Source organism: Aspergillus versicolor (genome assembly GCF_001890125.1).
Source record: "Aspergillus versicolor CBS 583.65 unplaced genomic scaffold ASPVEscaffold_1, whole genome shotgun sequence".
In the NCBI taxonomy this organism is placed as follows: domain Eukaryota; kingdom Fungi; phylum Ascomycota; class Eurotiomycetes; order Eurotiales; family Aspergillaceae; genus Aspergillus; species Aspergillus versicolor.
Window position 1 is genome coordinate 3,302,877 of NW_024467524.1, and position 16,585 is coordinate 3,319,461.

General features: G+C 52.3%; 4 protein-coding genes across 4 annotated transcripts; 2 read left to right on the forward strand and 2 right to left on the reverse strand.

Moving 5' to 3' along the window:
* Nucleotides 1–54: 54 nt before the first annotated feature.
* Nucleotides 55–2,151, forward strand: ASPVEDRAFT_267417 (uncharacterized protein). The gene has a single exon (XM_040809941.1). It carries the CDS (start codon nt 345–347, stop codon nt 2,115–2,117), a length of 1,773 nt encoding a protein of 590 aa, XP_040662816.1. The 5' UTR covers nt 55–344; the 3' UTR covers nt 2,118–2,151.
* A 2,924-nt stretch (nt 2,152–5,075) lies between these two features.
* Nucleotides 5,076–9,381, forward strand: ASPVEDRAFT_36439 (uncharacterized protein). The gene has a single exon (XM_040811212.1). It carries the CDS (start codon nt 5,151–5,153, stop codon nt 8,892–8,894), a length of 3,744 nt encoding a protein of 1,247 aa, XP_040662817.1. The 5' UTR covers nt 5,076–5,150; the 3' UTR covers nt 8,895–9,381.
* A 50-nt stretch (nt 9,382–9,431) lies between these two features.
* Nucleotides 9,432–12,361, reverse strand: ASPVEDRAFT_36440 (DEAD/DEAH box helicase). The gene is made up of 2 exons (XM_040811213.1): nt 12,336–12,361; nt 9,432–12,255 (listed from the first exon to the last, which is right to left on the reverse strand). Exon 2 carries the CDS (start codon nt 12,153–12,155, stop codon nt 9,438–9,440), a length of 2,718 nt encoding a protein of 905 aa, XP_040662818.1. The 5' UTR covers nt 12,156–12,255; nt 12,336–12,361; the 3' UTR covers nt 9,432–9,437.
* Nucleotides 12,362–13,032: 671 nt separating this feature from the next.
* Nucleotides 13,033–14,644, reverse strand: ASPVEDRAFT_120316 (putative choline transport protein; the record flags this gene model as incomplete). The annotated part of the gene is made up of 2 exons (XM_040805784.1): nt 13,033–14,276; nt 14,332–14,644. The coding sequence occupies 2 exons, from the start codon at nt 14,642–14,644 to the stop codon at nt 13,033–13,035; spliced, it is 1,557 nt and encodes a 518-aa protein (XP_040662819.1).
* Between the last annotated feature and the right edge of the window lie 1,941 nt (nt 14,645–16,585).

A 16,585-nucleotide genomic window follows, 5' to 3' on the forward strand; every position in this document is an offset into this window, starting at 1 on the left:
AAGACACCGAGAAATGCGATGCTTGGCTCTTGTCATTGACACCGCCACAAGCGGAAGAAGCCAATCAGTTGGCTGGCGAAGGACAAGACACCGAGAAATGCGGGATCCGCCAGTATTTCCAGTCATCCTCACAATCACCGCCACGTCCTCGTATCCGCACCTTGGCTGCCGAGTCTAGAAGACGTGATGACCTGCGCAGAATCCATGTCTTGATCGGCGTCTCTCTCCTCCAAACAATGTGGGAAGATTACCTTTCAGTCACTCCTCATATGTCAAGGGAACGTTGTCTCTGAGACCGAGTTTTGCGACAATCAGAGCCTCTTTGATTGTCATTCCCTACAAGAATGAGCACTCCAGTTGGTTCAGCATGGAAGGATCAATCACTCAGTGTAATTGCTCCAAAGCCCCTTTCTTCATCTTCACCCTCAGATGTCCCAACGCCCTCCGACTACCCTGTCCTGAAGCCCAAGTCTTGTCTCGCATGCCGCAAAAGAAAGGTTAAATGTGACAGGCAACTTCCTTGCGCAAACTGCTCGCGATGGTCCATCGAGTGTAACTTTCCGTCGCCGATCCGCAGATGTCGACGAGCTCGGATAAAGCAAGATGCACGTTCGCGTGGCGACCAGGCGCTTCATGATAGGATCCACATGCTCGAAGCTCAGCTCTCGGAGCTGGCTGGAACCGTCAACACCCAAGCAGGCATGATACGGTCGCTAGCCACGCCCGGTGCTTCCACGTTTCCATTAAGCCACACCTGGGCTCATGCCGTTGCACCGTTACACCCATCGTTGGCGCTGGGACAGACATACTGGCAAGTGTTCTTGGAGAGGATCGACCCCCTAATCAAGGTGGTGCATCGACCCAGTGCATCCCGAATTCTCCGAAGTGGCTTGGATAATCCAGTTTCATTGAACGAAAGTCAAGGCGCTCTTCTGCAGGTGATCTATTTTGCTTGCGTTTCGGCCATGGATGAAGCGGACATACAATCCAACCTTCGAATGTCCAAGAGCACAGCACTCTCCACCTATCGTATGGCCGCCGAACAGGCCTTAGCTCGTGCAGGGTTCATGACGACTAATGACTGGACGACGTTACAGGCGCTTGTTCTATTCATCGCTCTCAGCCGACTTCAGAATAATCATAAGAGTGCCTGGAACCTAAGTGGCCTTGCAGTGCGGCTGGACTTGTCAATGGAAGAAGACGGTTCGCATTTCGGGGCCGAGATGCGGCGGCGCCTCCGGTGGCATCTATGGTATCTTAACCGACGTATACGAGACGATCGAGGTCAAAGCTCCAGCGCAGTAAATCAACCCAGCACATCTTCCGTAAGTGTTGAAATGCCCCTAAATTGCCACGACTCGGAGCTTCGGACAAATATGATGGCCTCGCCCACCAACCAAGACTCCTGGACGGAGATGAGCTTCTGTCTTCTCCGGTATGACCTCGCGGCTACCGAGCGTATAGTCGAAAGTGATGCTCCTTGGCTCGTCAAGAAAAACGCCGTCAGCAAGTGCCAGCGAAGGCTTCGTTCCAAGTACCTGGCCTTCTGTAACGGCACCGAATCCATCCACTGGCTCGCCTCCCATATTTCAGACGTGATCATCACAGAAATGTGGATGAAGCTCTACAGTCCCCAGTTCAACCCCATAGACTCACCTGGATCATCGGATCGTGCTTTCAGGGAACAACTATTCGACGCGGCTGTTGATATCCTGGACACCAAAAAACGCCTAGAGGATGAGATCGCCGCGCGAAAATGGGAATGGACACTCGGTGGGTATTTGCAGTACGTGCCGTTAGTATTCCTGTTAAATGAGTTGCTTGGGCGTCCGAGTGACCCGCGCGTGGATGCAGCCTGGGAGGCTGCTGAGAAGTCATTCCAACGCTGGTCCGAGGACGCGAGGCAATCTGCTGCTGGGATTACGCTCACGGAGCTCATGTCCAGTGTTTTATCAGCAAGGCAGGAGGCAGCCAATTTACAGGCTATTGCGGATACCTACCTTGTCCCGGATCAGAGTGTCTTCGATGAATTCTCCGTGGGTCCAGTTTATCCTGATGCGATGCCCGACATGCTCCAGTTAGGGCTACCGGCGGACTGGGACATCCGTCATGTCTAGTGCCCTGTTTGGGCGGTTAAGTTTTCTACGATTATGTTCTTTGTATATTTCAATACTATTTGTATGTCTTAATTATTATTGAGTTGCTTCATAACAAGTGGTAAGATCACATATGTATTTTGTTCGATGTAGTATTCGGCCTCGCCCGGCCATCCACAATGCAGGCGTCCTCGTTTAAGTTCATTACAAAAAGCAGTTGAAAGATCATCATGGAAAGTCCAGAAGAATTGGAAATTTTTACAGGCGGTCTGGCGATAGGACTGGCCTGCAGACATGTGGAGTACCTATAGTGAGCATTGTTGTGCTTCCTGCTCGGCGGCGGCGACTACACCGTACCTTGGAATTGGCTCGGCTGCGGGAAGTGCTCTCAAAGTCAATTATTGTACAATAAGCTTTATTTTGCCATCAGACTTTCGTATAGCTGTTCTTTAAAATGAAACCAACCCAAATCGCAACACCAGGGTGAAGAAGCTATAAATGGCGGTCGCATGGCAGGGCTGGAGAGCTGTTCGGTGACGTGTCGGCCCCAGCGTCAAACATAGATTGCACGCAAGGGAGCAGAATTGACGTCTGGAGCACCTCAGCTTGGACTTGCAAGTTGGAGTTGCTGCCCAAACCGGGACGGGAGCACACTGGACATAAAGCAAGACCGAGAGAGCTTCGCCCTTGAAATTCCTGGCGATCCCGAAATCAAAGCGATTCGATTCGGTCGTGGTCACTGGTGCGTTCCGGCCGGTGGATCAACGGGTTGGTCGGTCGAAGCTGTGATCTGAGGCAAGGTCAACAACGAGTGCATGTTGAACGTTCAGCCAGCAGCAGGAGCATGGTCGCAGGCAATCAGATTCATGATTTGAGCAGCCAGCTCCCTTAGCGCTGAGTCGTGAGTGAGACAATACGATTGACTGAGGGATCCCGTTGGTTCTTTGGCGACCGATCTGAAGCTCTGCTGCTGATCGCTGGTTTCCCCGGCAGCCCTCGCACTAACTGGCCTGGACTCGTACACACCAGCCCTTGTATACCGCCTGCCGGAGTCGAGAGATCTTTCGATAATGCGAGCGGAGGCTGCAACCTAGCAGTGTTGTCTATCATTCATTCATTTTTTCCTTTGTTTGTGCTCTGTGCTGGTTTGTCCTGGTGATTCTCCCAGCTGACAGCTGCTGCGGCCCTGTCACTCGACCCCCCAAAGTCTCGCCCGCTTCAGCTCCCTGCGTCTGGCCCGGGCCTGTTGTTGTCCCTCTCGCCACCGATCGCACTTCGTTTCCAACTGAGCTCCCTCCGCTCTTGACCCTCGTTGTCCTAGAATCGCCTCTTGCTTTGCGTTATTCATTCCCACCAGGTTATGCCGTGAAATAGTGAGTGCTTCCCCTCCGTAAACAAACACGCAAACCCTCCGGAAATGACGTCGCCGGATCGGCGACAAGCCTCGTCAACAATCAACGCAGGCGCAAACAACCGGCAACCCGACAACCCAACCTGCAGTTACACTCTACCTGCAATAACTGTTGCAGATAATGCTAACATCTGCCGTTTTCCATAGTCCCAATGCCGCCGCCTGCTAATTCAAACTCCCCCGCTAACCGCGGGGGCAGCGCCAAATCTTCGCCGATGAAATCAAAACCCCTCGACATCGGTGTACCTCTAGGCCTTTACGACACAAACTCCGTGCGAGCAAAGGTCCGTAAATGGCAACAACAGGGCGGCGGAGTGGTTACCGCTGATGAAGTTGTCTATTACGATGATGACGATGAGAATATATCAACTACGAAGGAATCGAAGCCGAAGCCCGCAACAATTACCGCGAGAAAACGAAGCAAGAGTACCCCGCGGAAACGGCTTGTTAGCGATGAGCACTGGAAGCTGAATCGGGCGCCCACCCAGGCTCACAAAGGTTCCACGGCCGGGGCCAAACTACCGGCACCACGAAAGATTGCAGAGTACACCACCAACGAGCCGGCACGTACAGGTCGGTCAGAGAAGCGTGAAGATAAGAAGGATGGTAAATTACCGCCTATACTGTCGCCGCCGCCCCGGAGGCGACGGAACGATGACAATAAAGCCAACTCGACCTCGTCACTGCCGCTCAGGGAACGGCGGAAATCGCACGCTTCGTACGCGTCTGGTGATATTGATTCTATTATAGAAAAGATAGAGAAAGATCATACATCATACGATAAACCGTCAAAGCCCTCGTCACGTCCATCGACAGCAGACAAGAACCGACACAGCACGATCTCGGAGCCGGCGGAAAGTCCCAAAAAGAAGGATATATCCTTAGAATATGACTCGGAATGGGCCGCCAGCGAGGCCGACTTTTCTGAGCTATCGAGACGACGCGCTCGCGGAGTACCGCATGCTTCGAGAAACCGCACTCCAGCAAAGCCTACTCCTAAGGGCGGCATACTCGGACAGATCGTCGACGAGTCGAGAAAAATGTTTAGTAAACCAGAACAGAAACCGGAGCCACCAAAACAGCAGCCAGCTCCCAATAAAGGATCGAAGATCGAAGCGTGGCTTTCCAATACCCCTGACCCGTTCCTAGATGATAAGGAATCGGACGTTGAAGTTCCTGCACCGCTGAAAACTAAGAGGAACAGGAAAAAGCACATCGAAATTGTGGATGAGCCAGGCGAAGAAAAATCCAGCCGAATATCCAGTCCTGAACCCTCTGTCATCAGCGATCTCTCTCGTTCTACGCCTAAACGACGATCTAAGAGCGGAGAGACTGCATCTAGTGGTGATCGACCAAAATCACGAGATGACAGACCCAAGACGAGGGAGTCGCAGAGAGATGTTTCCCCATCTCCCCAAAGGAGGAAATCCAGCGAGAAGAAACATGGCCGGACATCATCTGGTGCTAGCGGGGAAGGCAGCCGCAAGCTCGACGAGAGGGAAGATGCGTCTGAAATTGGTACTTACCCATTATCTGGAGAATCTGAAGTCTCTGGTAACAACGCTCCAGTGCCACTAGGCCGGAACCGGCCTTTTCCCAGTACCGGCAATCACCGACTGTCAACAATTGCATCGGTTGAGTCAATGAGCACACGCGATAAACCACGATCGGAAATAACGGCTTCTGAAGTGACAGAGAAGAAAAGGACTCCTTCTCAAACCACTTACGCGAGTGAGGAAAGAGACAAGGTGGACCCTAACTCACTCTCCTTGGTTTCTTCCCAAATGAAGAAGCTCACTACGCATGATGACTTGATATCCGTTCTTTCAACATCAACCACGAGAAGCAGGAGCCTCCGGTCTGCCAGAAGCCTAAGGGGTAGCAAGAATCGGAACCCCACAGTCGCCGATATCTTAAAGGAACTCTCGCTGGATGAGGCCAAGTATATGCGTGAGCTCAGAACCCTTGTTGGCGGTGTGATCCCAGTGCTTCTTACTTGCGTTCTTTCTCGCTCGGACTCGGCTATCGCTGCTGGCCTCTTCCGCCCTTCAGCGGACCCCAAGGATGAGCTGACCTTTACCAAACCAATTGTTAATATGGGGGTTGCCATTGAGCGACTGAAATTGTTACACAAGCGCATCCCGCTTGAAGCTGCAGATGGCTTACTTCAGTGGGCAAATGGAGCTCAAAAGGTATACCACGAATATCTGAAAGCTTGGAGATTAGGGTTCAAGGATGTGGTTGTTAATCTGGCACCGCTGGAAGATGGCGAAGAAACAAAAGACGCCGACACAAAGAGCCTCGATGATGGGATGTCCAGAGACGAGAATGGCGATGTGGTGGATGGGGACGGGCAAAAGGTTGATGTTGCCTACCTGCTGAAGCGCCCTTTGGTACGTCTGAAATACCTCGCAAAGACATTCAAAGGTATCAACATGCTGGAGCCGTCCCCCAAGGCCGAAGAGGTCGCCATGAACTATCAGAACCTTGTGGTGGAGGCTCGCCGTCGTGCACGAGAGGAAAGGGCGAGACTTGAGGACGAGTCTGCTTCGGCTATTGATTCAAGTCGTGCCCGTGACCCTGAAACATTGGGGGCTCTGACGGGTGTCACCGTCGAGAGGACTCGCAGAGTCCGTGCCCGTGATTTCTTCAATTTATCTCTGTATCATTCGAGTGGGCAGGTCATCGACTGTCGTGCAGAGATTCTATTCCGAGATAACGCCGCAGAGCATGGACCGGGAGGAGACTTACTTATTTGTGAGATCGACCATGCAGACCGTTGGTTGCTCTTCCCACCCATTGATATTGGATGCGTTTCTGCCCGCAGTGGAGATAAGAAGGGGGAACTGGTGGTCATGATCCGCAGCCCGCCAGCTCACGAAAGACGATTCCAAGAGCTCCTCTCACTCCAGATTGATGAATTTGAGGTGGGGATGGAATGGATTCAAATGCTGGGGAGGACACCAGTACCACCTGCCATCTCTCGGTCCCAGAGCTTCATTGATCGTGCGAGGCAACGACAGCGTGCACAAACAGTCTCTTCTCCAAATGAAGTTTCCCTCGCTCAACGAACCCCTCCTAGCCCAAGCAATGTGGCCATTCCTATCGGAGAGAAGCCAACGTCATCCCGTGCATCGCGACGCTCCTGGGCTGCTAAGGAGGCCTGGTCAGATCCTAGCACCCTTGAGTCTCTGGCAGCCACCGAATCACAGATTTCATCGCAGACTGATCTTACTCACGAATCGGATTACGACGCTACGGAGACAGAACTATCCAAGGCTTCATCTCAGGCCCAATCCATTCTTCATTCCAGAGATCCACGCAAGCTTGTTATTGGCGAGGACAAGTCACCGCAGGGTCTCAAGCGCTCAGGCGCAAAGAGAATTTCCAAATACGGGGAGCTTGCGCCCCAAAGCCCTCTTTCGCCTACGGGACCTGTTCCAAGCGCAGCTGATGCAACTCCTTCAACTCCTTCCCGGGATCGTGATGAGATCCAGCACACTAAGCAAGCCGCACCTTCATACAACGCAACCAAGGCTACACCGAAGACCTCCGCTCGGGATGATCCCGAAGAGAGCCCGCGGGTGTCGTCCGTGCCTTCGGCAGATCTACCCTGCATCCCGAAACTCCGTCAGGGCAGTAGTACATCTTATATACCAGACCCTGAACCCGAGGAAGAATATGATCTAGACTACGATGAACTCCCAGAAACCCCAACAAAGAGAAGGACACACTCTCGCTCCGGGTCCGAATCTGACGCGTCAAACGGAGATGAGCCTCCACCGCCTCCTCCCCATTCGCGCTCGCCCAGTTCCACCAGCTCCAGCACTCCGATTCTCAGCCCAACTGCTGGACGAATTAGGCGGCGGGGTTCTTCCCCCTTGAAACACGAATATGAGCCTTCCACAGCGTCAGATTCTGAGTCTGATTATTCCGAGACTTCTACTGTCCGCCGTTATGACATGTATTCCGACTCAGATACCATTACGGACAGTTCGGATGAAGACTCGGAGGATGAAATCCCTTCGCGGGTGCGATCAAAGGCAGCCCGCGGAGTCCCTAAGATTGAGGAGCAAGAGTCAGACCTCTCGCCTGTTCCGAGTGCCTTGTCATTATCGAACTCGACACACCAAGCCGGCTATCGATCCGTTCCCTCTCAGCCAAGCAAGTCGTCCTTCGCAGTCGCCACGGTTTTCGCTTGGTCTGATAAGGGTTCCTGGGAAACCATCCTGCCAGATGAATGCAAAATCATTATTAGCCCCGGGCTTGTTGAAGCCTATGAAATGAAAGATGACCCGCTCGCAAACGGCAACGACGCGCCTTCCAAGAATGTCCGCCCGATTATCGCCCTCGAGCTAACACCACTCGTCCCTATACGCCGTGGGACGGCCATTGACATTAGCATGCGCTCTCCTCCCACACCACGATCCAAGGTTACTTGGAGTAACAACATCATGTTCCGCTCCCGGAACGCAGACGAATGCGAAGCCCTATACGGCCTGATCAACCAAGCTCGCACCAACAACCCAACATACATCGCACTACAGAATGCACGGGGACCCTTGGATGATCTCCACGATCTCCCTGCTCCACTTGAGCGCGCTACCAAGAGCTCTAGTTTCTTCGGATGGCCCCGCCGCAGAAAGAGCTACCGCGCCTCTGGCTCCCCGCGCTCCCTAGCAGACAACTCAGAAAGCAGCGTTGGCACAATGAGCAGCGCCTTCTCGGCTCTCAAACGCTTCGGCGCAGGGAGCAAAATGTTCAGCATTTCCCGGTCCTCCGTCACATCGCGCAGCCGTCAAAAGGACGGAGAAGGAGGAAGCCTATTCTCAAGCTCTGCCGCTTCTGGTGCTGGATCAAATGGCGGCGGGATCGGTAGGATCGCAGCTGCGATCAAGGGCGTCGATGGAATCGGTCTTTCAAACGCGAAGATTCGGCTCTACGCCCGCGAAACCCAATCAAAATGGCGCGATATGGGCGCTGCCCGGCTAACAATAATGCCCGCACCCACACCCGCTCCTGAACCTCGCCGTCCAGACACAGCAACCACGGGAGGACCTGACGGAACCCCCGAAGACATAAGCCCGCCGTCTTCCGGTGCAGCGTCGCCACAACGAGTTATGGAAAGGCGCAATGAGAAACGCATCGTCATCCGCGGCAAGACACGCGGTGAAGTCCTCCTTGACGTCTGCCTCGACGAAAGCTGCTTCGAACGTGTCGCGAGAACTGGAATTGCTGTTTCTGTGCGTGAGGAGAACGAAGATGGGCCCACTGTTGCCCATAAGGGCGGTGTCACGAGTGGAAGTTCCCGTGTTTACATGATTCAGATGAAGGGTGAGGCAGAGGCCGCTTATACATTTGGACTTGTTGGGAAGTTGAAGTATTGACGGGATTGACCAACCCTCTCTCCTCCCCTTTCTGGTGTTGTATGAAATTGTGGTGTTATCTCTCTCTCTTTCCCCCCTTTTCTGGTTTTATCTGGTCGTGTTGTATTTGAGCATCTGCATTGCATCCCGGTGGCTATCTTATTCCGGTTTATCTTGGTTTCTTACCACCCCCCCGACCAACTTCAATATTTTCATTTCATGTCCGCATCCGCCTATATACATAACATACCCCCCTACAGTCTTACTACAGTTTACTTAGCGCCCAACTCACTTACATTGACGTTTGTTTACGCGATACCGATTCCCCTGTTTTTACGATTTTCCCGACACAATATTAGCCTAGATTAGAGATATTTAAGTTTAGCTTAAATGCGTATGAAACGTTCCTTCATATATGAAATATTGAACCTTAAATAGTGTCATTTGCTAGTGAAAGTGCTAGTTTAACATGTGAATGAGAATGTATATTTAAATTAAGTACATTCAAAGAATAGAGCTGTATGTCTATAGATGTCTATTAATTTTAGGTAAGTAATCGTAACTCTAATCCGATAGATCAACCGGAGAGTCCACAGTGCCATTCCCAGCCGCAGTCACAGCCCCGGCTCCCTTTTTAGGCTTGGGCTTGGGCTTAACTATCCCACTATCGACGTTAGAAGGATCGACGGTGTCCTGTTTAACCTCGGGCTTTGTTGATTTCTTGAATATATAATGGACCCGGTTCTCCTCGTCTTTGAGTAAAGAGCGCAAGACTTCGTCGTCGATAGTCTGGTCTAGGTCTAGTCCTTCGGGTTGTTCTTCCTCAGTCGCTAAGGCCGAGTCCGGGCCATGCGATGGGAGGAACAGCGAGGGGTCGATGTGGGTGTAGTGTGAGAGACTTTGCTGAATTTTTTGTTCGCTGGTGCGGCTGTCCGAGCTCTTATTTTTATTTCTGGATCTTGAGTTGCTGGGTCTCTCTTTGACGAGTCGTTCTTGCTCTTCCATGTCTACCTCGGAGGCTTTCATGAGGGTTGGGAGGTCGGGGAGGGATATATCTGATTCGTTGCCGTCGTTATTTTCTTCGCTGAGTTCTTCTACTGGCGTATCATCGCTATCCGGGGTCGTCGTTGTGTATCCTTTGCCACCGCAATCACATGTTAAAAGATCGTGCGTCTGGCATTTACTCTCCACATCCAGCCTGAAAAGATCCTTGAGTTCATGGCGGGAGAACTGCGCAACGCTATCCTTATGTTCCATGACGCTATCCGCAAGTCCAATCTTCGTGACCTGGCGTTGCCAGATCTTCTCTTCTAGACTGCCCTTTAGGAGGATGCGGTAGATATGGCAGGGATGCTTTTGGCCGTCGCGGTGGATACGGGCCATGGCCTGAATGTCTGTCGCTGGGTTCCAGTCTACGTCAAAGAGGACGAGACGGCTGGCGCCGATCAGGTTCAGGCCGGTCCCGCCTGCTTTGGCTGAGAGAAGGAAGGCGAAGCAGAGGTCTGGTGAAAGGCGATTGAAGTCTTCGACTAGGCCCTGGCGTTTCTGCGCTGGGGTGGAGCCGTCGAGGCGGAGAAAAGGGAAGGAGAGGGAGGTTAGAAGGTTGGCGAGGAGGTTCAGGGTTGAGGTATAGTTTGAGACAAGGACGATCTTTTCAGAGGTCGATGTGCGCAGGTGGTGCAGAAGTTGGTCCAAAACGCGGATCTTCGCACTGCATGATGGGGAGAAGTAACGGAGGAGGTTCGGTGGCAGTGACGATAGGAGGGCGGAGATGGTCTCGCTCGGTTTCTCATTGGCATTCTTTGGCGAAAGTAGCGAAGGGCTGTTGCACACCTTTTTGAGGATAGTGATGAGTTGCAAGGCGCTCTCGGAGTTGCCAATGGCGTACTGGAAAACTGGCGAAGCAAGCACATTCTGGTATATCTTCGATTGCGTATTGGTAGGGTTGCAGAACAGGACGTATTCTGTCTTTGGGGGCAGGTACTTGGCGAGAATGTCTGCCGTCCTCCGCAGCATAAACTTTGAGGTTAGTTCTCGGAGCTCTTCGTTTCTAGCTTCTCCCTTTTCGATATCTTTCTCCGTGGCTTCAGGTTGTCTGCTCCTCACAATGGGGCCCTCAAACTCCTTGATAAAGGATTTGAACGACCCCAGAATGCCCGGGTTGACAAGATCCACAGCAGCAAAAAACTCTTTCAGGTCGTTTTGGATGGGGGTTCCAGAGAGTATGACCCTCTTATTAGCATTGAGCGACTGAATGGCCTGTCCGCTTTTGTTCTGAAGCGTCTTCAGTCGATGCCCTTCATCCGCAATGACAATGTCGACTCCATTGCCGCGAGCCAACCCCTCCTGGACAGTCCTCAACTTCTCATAGCCAACAATCATGATGCTATACGCTTTACCCATAGTGAAATCCGTCAATCTTTTCCTTTTATCGTCAAAGACGAAAACACCGATGCGCTCGTTCCCAAGCCATTTCCGAAACTCTCGTCTCCAGTTATTGATTAACGTGACCGGGCAAACAATCAAAGCCTTCTTGATGGCCGGCGCGCTCTCATAGACCGGATTCTGCTTCAGCAGAGTCCACAGTAGAGTTATAGTTTGCAAGGTTTTCCCAAGACCCATATCGTCGGCTAAAATCGCGCCTTCGCCGTTGAACGACCTCATTCCCATAACGCACTCATATAGGAATTTCACACCCTCTCGCTGGTGCGGCCGTAGGTGCTTACACAGGATAGGATCAACAACAACATCCACAATCCGTTTCCCTTTGGGCACCGAGCTAGGTCGCGGCATTATCAACGCCCCGGGCTGCTTGGGGTCATGGCGGGGGGTAGGCTCTTCAGACGGGGTAACAGGCATGACCGTATTCTCAAGTAAGGGCTTCTTGAACGCACCCGAAACCGAACCTCGACTCGCTAAACTGGATGGCCGATTCTCTTTGACCCGGGTCTTGCCCGATCCAGAACCAGAACCAGCACCAGAACCAGCACCAGAACCAGCACCAGAACCAGCACCAGAACCAGCACCACCAGAGACCGGCTGCTGCGATGCATTCTCGCCCCGACTACTCGTACTCGACACAGGAACAGACGGTCTTTTCGCTTGCTGTTTCCTTGGCGAAGACCGCAGCGATGTCTCTTGTTTGTTCGTCCCCAGAGACTGTCTCCCCGAGATATACTCCTTCTTCGAGATCTCCGAATCAACCTCGACCTCTTTCCCTCCAATCGAGAGGATCACGCCCTCCTTTAGAGCAGATGCGGATGCATACGCGGCTCGACCCATCTCCCTCCCCGAGACGTCCTGCAGATAGAGATAACCCTCCCGCGTTGAAACGATCCCGTCGCCATCCCAGGTCTTGTTCTTCTTTGTAGTCGGTTTCCGCCTATACGTCCATATTGTGTTAGCTCTTACTGTATCACCACCTTGCACTCAATCACAAAACATAGATATACTATAGCATACCATAGCACATTAAAATACTTCTCCCCATCGCCAGCTCCAGCTCCAACTCCAGAGCCAGGATTCGGGGCCTCACTGGCACTGACATTGCTCACCTGGAGCAAAGGTCTCCGGAACCCCGCTGTCGCGGGCCGGACGTTACCAACGCCATTCGGATTCTCGGTTGACAGGCGAGGCCGCTTTGGCGCCGGGCCATTGTCGATTTCGGTTTCGGAGGGTTCGGTGTGTGGTTTTGGAGGCTGAGGTTGGGACTGAGGCTGAGACTGAGATTGAGGCGGTTTCCTTATTGAAGGAGGTTTGAACGGCTTAAAGACCATAGCTGGGGAGGGTCTTAATGTCGTTGTTGGCGGGCATCGTTGGTTGATGGCGGGAGGAAGAATCTCGCGTCGCGACGGGGGGTGCGCGTGTCCACGTGACCGTGATCTAGATTGGATGAAAGCTAGAAAGGACGATTATTTAATTAAATTTAAGGATTGAAACTTAATGGAACGTTTTCACAAAAATATAGATTGTTATTATGAGGTGCATGAATTGTATATACGAAACGAGTCGTAGCGATCGACAGAAAAGGTATCTTGAATCTTTTTAAGTAGAGCCCGCTAAATTCTCAAACACATAAACGTCGAAATACGTCGAAATCTATAGGTAGCATAATTATTATTTATACAATCGCCGATTGAAGCCTCCGCATGAAAGTCGTTTATTTTGCATCGTCCAGAAGAGCCCGGTCCGTTAGTGGCACGAATTTGGGGCCCTCGTATGAACCCATTCTGAAGAACCAGTTGATGGCGACGAAGATGGTCAGACCGCCGGTCATCAAGCTGGCGTAGTTCATGGAAGCAGCATCGGTGGGTAGAGAGAAGGGGAAGCAGAAGATGACGACGAATGCTATGATGTAGATGCAACTCAGGATGTTGATGATGTATCCGAAGTTGCCCATCCAGAAGTAACCGCGGACGAAGGAGGAGCGGCGGGTGAGGATGTGGGGGAAGATAGCGGTGAAGTAGGAAAGAGATGAAAGCTGCACGAAGCAGCCGACAAAGGCGTTGAAGGCGGTGGTGGAGCCCACGTAGATACAGGCCAGGATGGTCATCACGGCGCCACAGATGAGGGTGGCATTGAAGGGGTTGTGCATCGTGGAGTTGATGCGGCCGACCTGGTTATGGAATGGAGTGGCTCGGTCGCGAGCAAGGGTCCAGAGAGTGCGACCAGCTGTGATGTAGCAACCAGCGCAGTTGATGACGGTGGGGAGGAAGGTCACAATCAGCAGTCCAAGTCCACCGCCTCTGGTACCACTGGCCTGGTGGTAGATCTCTGCAAGGGGGAAAGAGCTCTCCAAGACAGCATCGAGGTCGTTCACGGCGTAGAAGAGCGCAATCATATAAAGCAGTCCGGCGACGAAGCCGATGCTCATCTGGGCAAAGACAGCCTTGGGAATGTTCTTGCTGGGCTTGGGGATTTCCTCCGCGAGATGGGTCGAGCAGTCAGGTGTGCCAACGGCGTAGGCACCGTTAAGCATACCGGCAACGAAAACGAAACCATTGCTAGAGTACCCAGTCGAGTTTGTCCAGGTCCGCCAAACATCCTCGTTCGTGGCATAAGGGATGCCGTTGACATGGGGCATGCAGGCGCAGACAATAATGGTGATGAGCACACCGGCCAGGATGAAGAACCCTCCCAGGTTGTTCAACTGGGGGAGGAAGCGGTTCAAGAACAGAACAATAGAGCAGCACAGCCAGGTGCAGATGATGAAGCTGATAAAGACATGCCAGGACTTCATCTCAAATCCTGGGTGCATCAGCGCATACATGGAGACGGTCTGTTGGCCTAAAATAGCAGACACGGAGGCGCCACCAAGGACCCAGGCCAGACAGTTCCACCACCCCGCAAAGAACCCGCAGACACGACCATATTTCCCGGCAGTGATAGAAGCCCAGTGGTATACTAGATACTGTTATTAGCGAAAGATATTACCCAGGCGATGCGATGATTAACATACCACCACCAGCAGACGGCATCCCCGAGGCCAATTCAGCAATAGAGGCCGCCACCATCCAGTAGCAGACCGAAACAGCGATGAATTCATAGATGACACCAGACGGTCCTCCATTGTACAGGGCAGTGGCCACACTTCCTCCTTGGGCAATCCATGTGTTTCCCGTCGTGATGGCGAGGGCACAGATACTCAGCAGACTGTAGTTGCGCTCAAGTTCCTGACGGTGGCCAGAGGCATTCACCAGTTCTAGCGAAGAGCGCTGTTCCTCCGTAGAGGAGTCGAAGACGCCCTTTTCGTCGGTGCGCTCAGCAGCCATATTGGGTGTGGAAGTGGAAGCGGAAATCGGACAAGAGCGAGATTCCAGAACGTGGCGCGGGAGCTGATAAGGTTCCGTACCCAGTGGCGCAAAAGTAAAGTGTGGTTGAGGGACAGTCGCCAGGTGTCAGTGTCCTGACTTCTCGAAGAAGGCGGGACAATGGAAAATAACCAGAAGCACTGAAGCCGTTCAAAGTCCAAAGAGGGGAGGACGATCAGGAGCAAGGCGAGAGTTGGGAGTTAATAGTCAAGATGGCATGCGAGGGAGGAACTGCTCCGTTTCAGGTTACAGTTTAGTCTCTTTGAGTGAGTGGAGGCCACTGCGGGCCCTCGTTCCAAAGAAACCCTCGAGTGGCCACGCTCCCTTGTCCAGTGACAGCCATCATTGGCCCTTGATGTGGGACCATCTCACCATTGCAGACACTCATTGGCCTGGACTCACCGGGAAGCTAAGCCGAAAGAGGGAGCTCCAGCAGATGGGCCACGGGTTTTTATCAGTGCTGGCAAAAATGCTCCTCCATCGACGGGAGATTTATAACAGAAATGCCTTTGGTTGTGCTATCAGTAGATCGGAATGGGGAACTCAGCATTGAGCGCACAACAGCGCCTCCACAGCCGGTTTACCCCAGATATTCTCCATTTTCTGGATTGGGTAGTTGTTGGCTTTGCTGGGTGAGGCCGATGGTGTACAGTATAGAGTTATCCCAATACTAAATAAGTACTCCGGAGCAAAGAATTCTAGAACCGAGCAGTTGGCACTCGCGGACTGGAGGGAAAATTTCAAAGTGAGAGCAATTCACTAGCAGGGGGTCAGTCTCGGCGCCCTATGCAGAAAAGAGCCAACTTAGACATGCAAGTCAAGTCAGTCGCCTCATCGGAGTCCACCTCAGGAACACACTTCACCGGCTGGTTTCGGCTCGCCGTCCCGGTTTTCGAAGGCACCAGACACAAGACATTAATTTAGCGGCGCACCTGCCAGCACCACTCTCAGTCTCAAGCTCGAAGCTTTTACGATGGGGGCGTCTTTACGGAGTCGTGGGTATGATGGCCCGGGGGCTAAAAGAACCCACGTCGACCCGCCCGCCAGAGCGTGGGTCGAGCCTTTGCACTATCGGCCTCGAATCCATGGGCGAAGAGAGGCAGGCAGGCAGGCAGCAGGTTATCAGTCCATTTGAAATTAGCATTTGATTATGATAATATGCAAATTGCAGACTGATGGTCTGACAGTTTGACACTGACAGCCTGGCAAGTCGCATCTTGGGCAAACTAGATACAGTGGATCGCGATCGAGACTGCTTGGCAAAATGCTGGCTGTGTTGCATGAGACCCAGATCCTTTGACAAATAATAATATTATTGTCAGAGTAGCAGAAGACTGGCAGTGTTTTCACTTTTCATGTGAAGTCCACAGTCTGGATGGATAGCGCTGCAACTGAGGGAATTACCTTACGCGCTAGTCGGCAATTGACTTTGGCGCACAAACTCAAGTCACTCTCGCTGAGTTCTGAACACTCCAGAACTTTCTTAGATTAATTCTATCGAAACGGGCGAATCTCCGATGGCATCGGCGAACGCAGCAGTCAAGTTCGAGATCTCGACTGTCGCCGATAGATGAATTCTTAGCGGCCGCCGAAACAAAGGTTTCACGGCGTGATCAGCCTGAAGTCACGACAATGACATTCCTTCGTATAGATACTCATTTTCGTTCAGCTCGTCCTGCGCATCGTCAAGCATGCAGAATTAGCTTGTTGGAACGATGCATGGCAACGATTGGATGGACAGCATTGGTCGATCATTATGGCCATAACCAACCAGGCACAACTCACTCGTGTGCGATGATGACAATTCCAAAACATTGTTCACTCCTCGAGTTCCTCGCCCTGGTTGCTCGATGATCGGGCCTTTTAGCTCGGACACTTTGCCATCACCCTTGCACTTCTCGA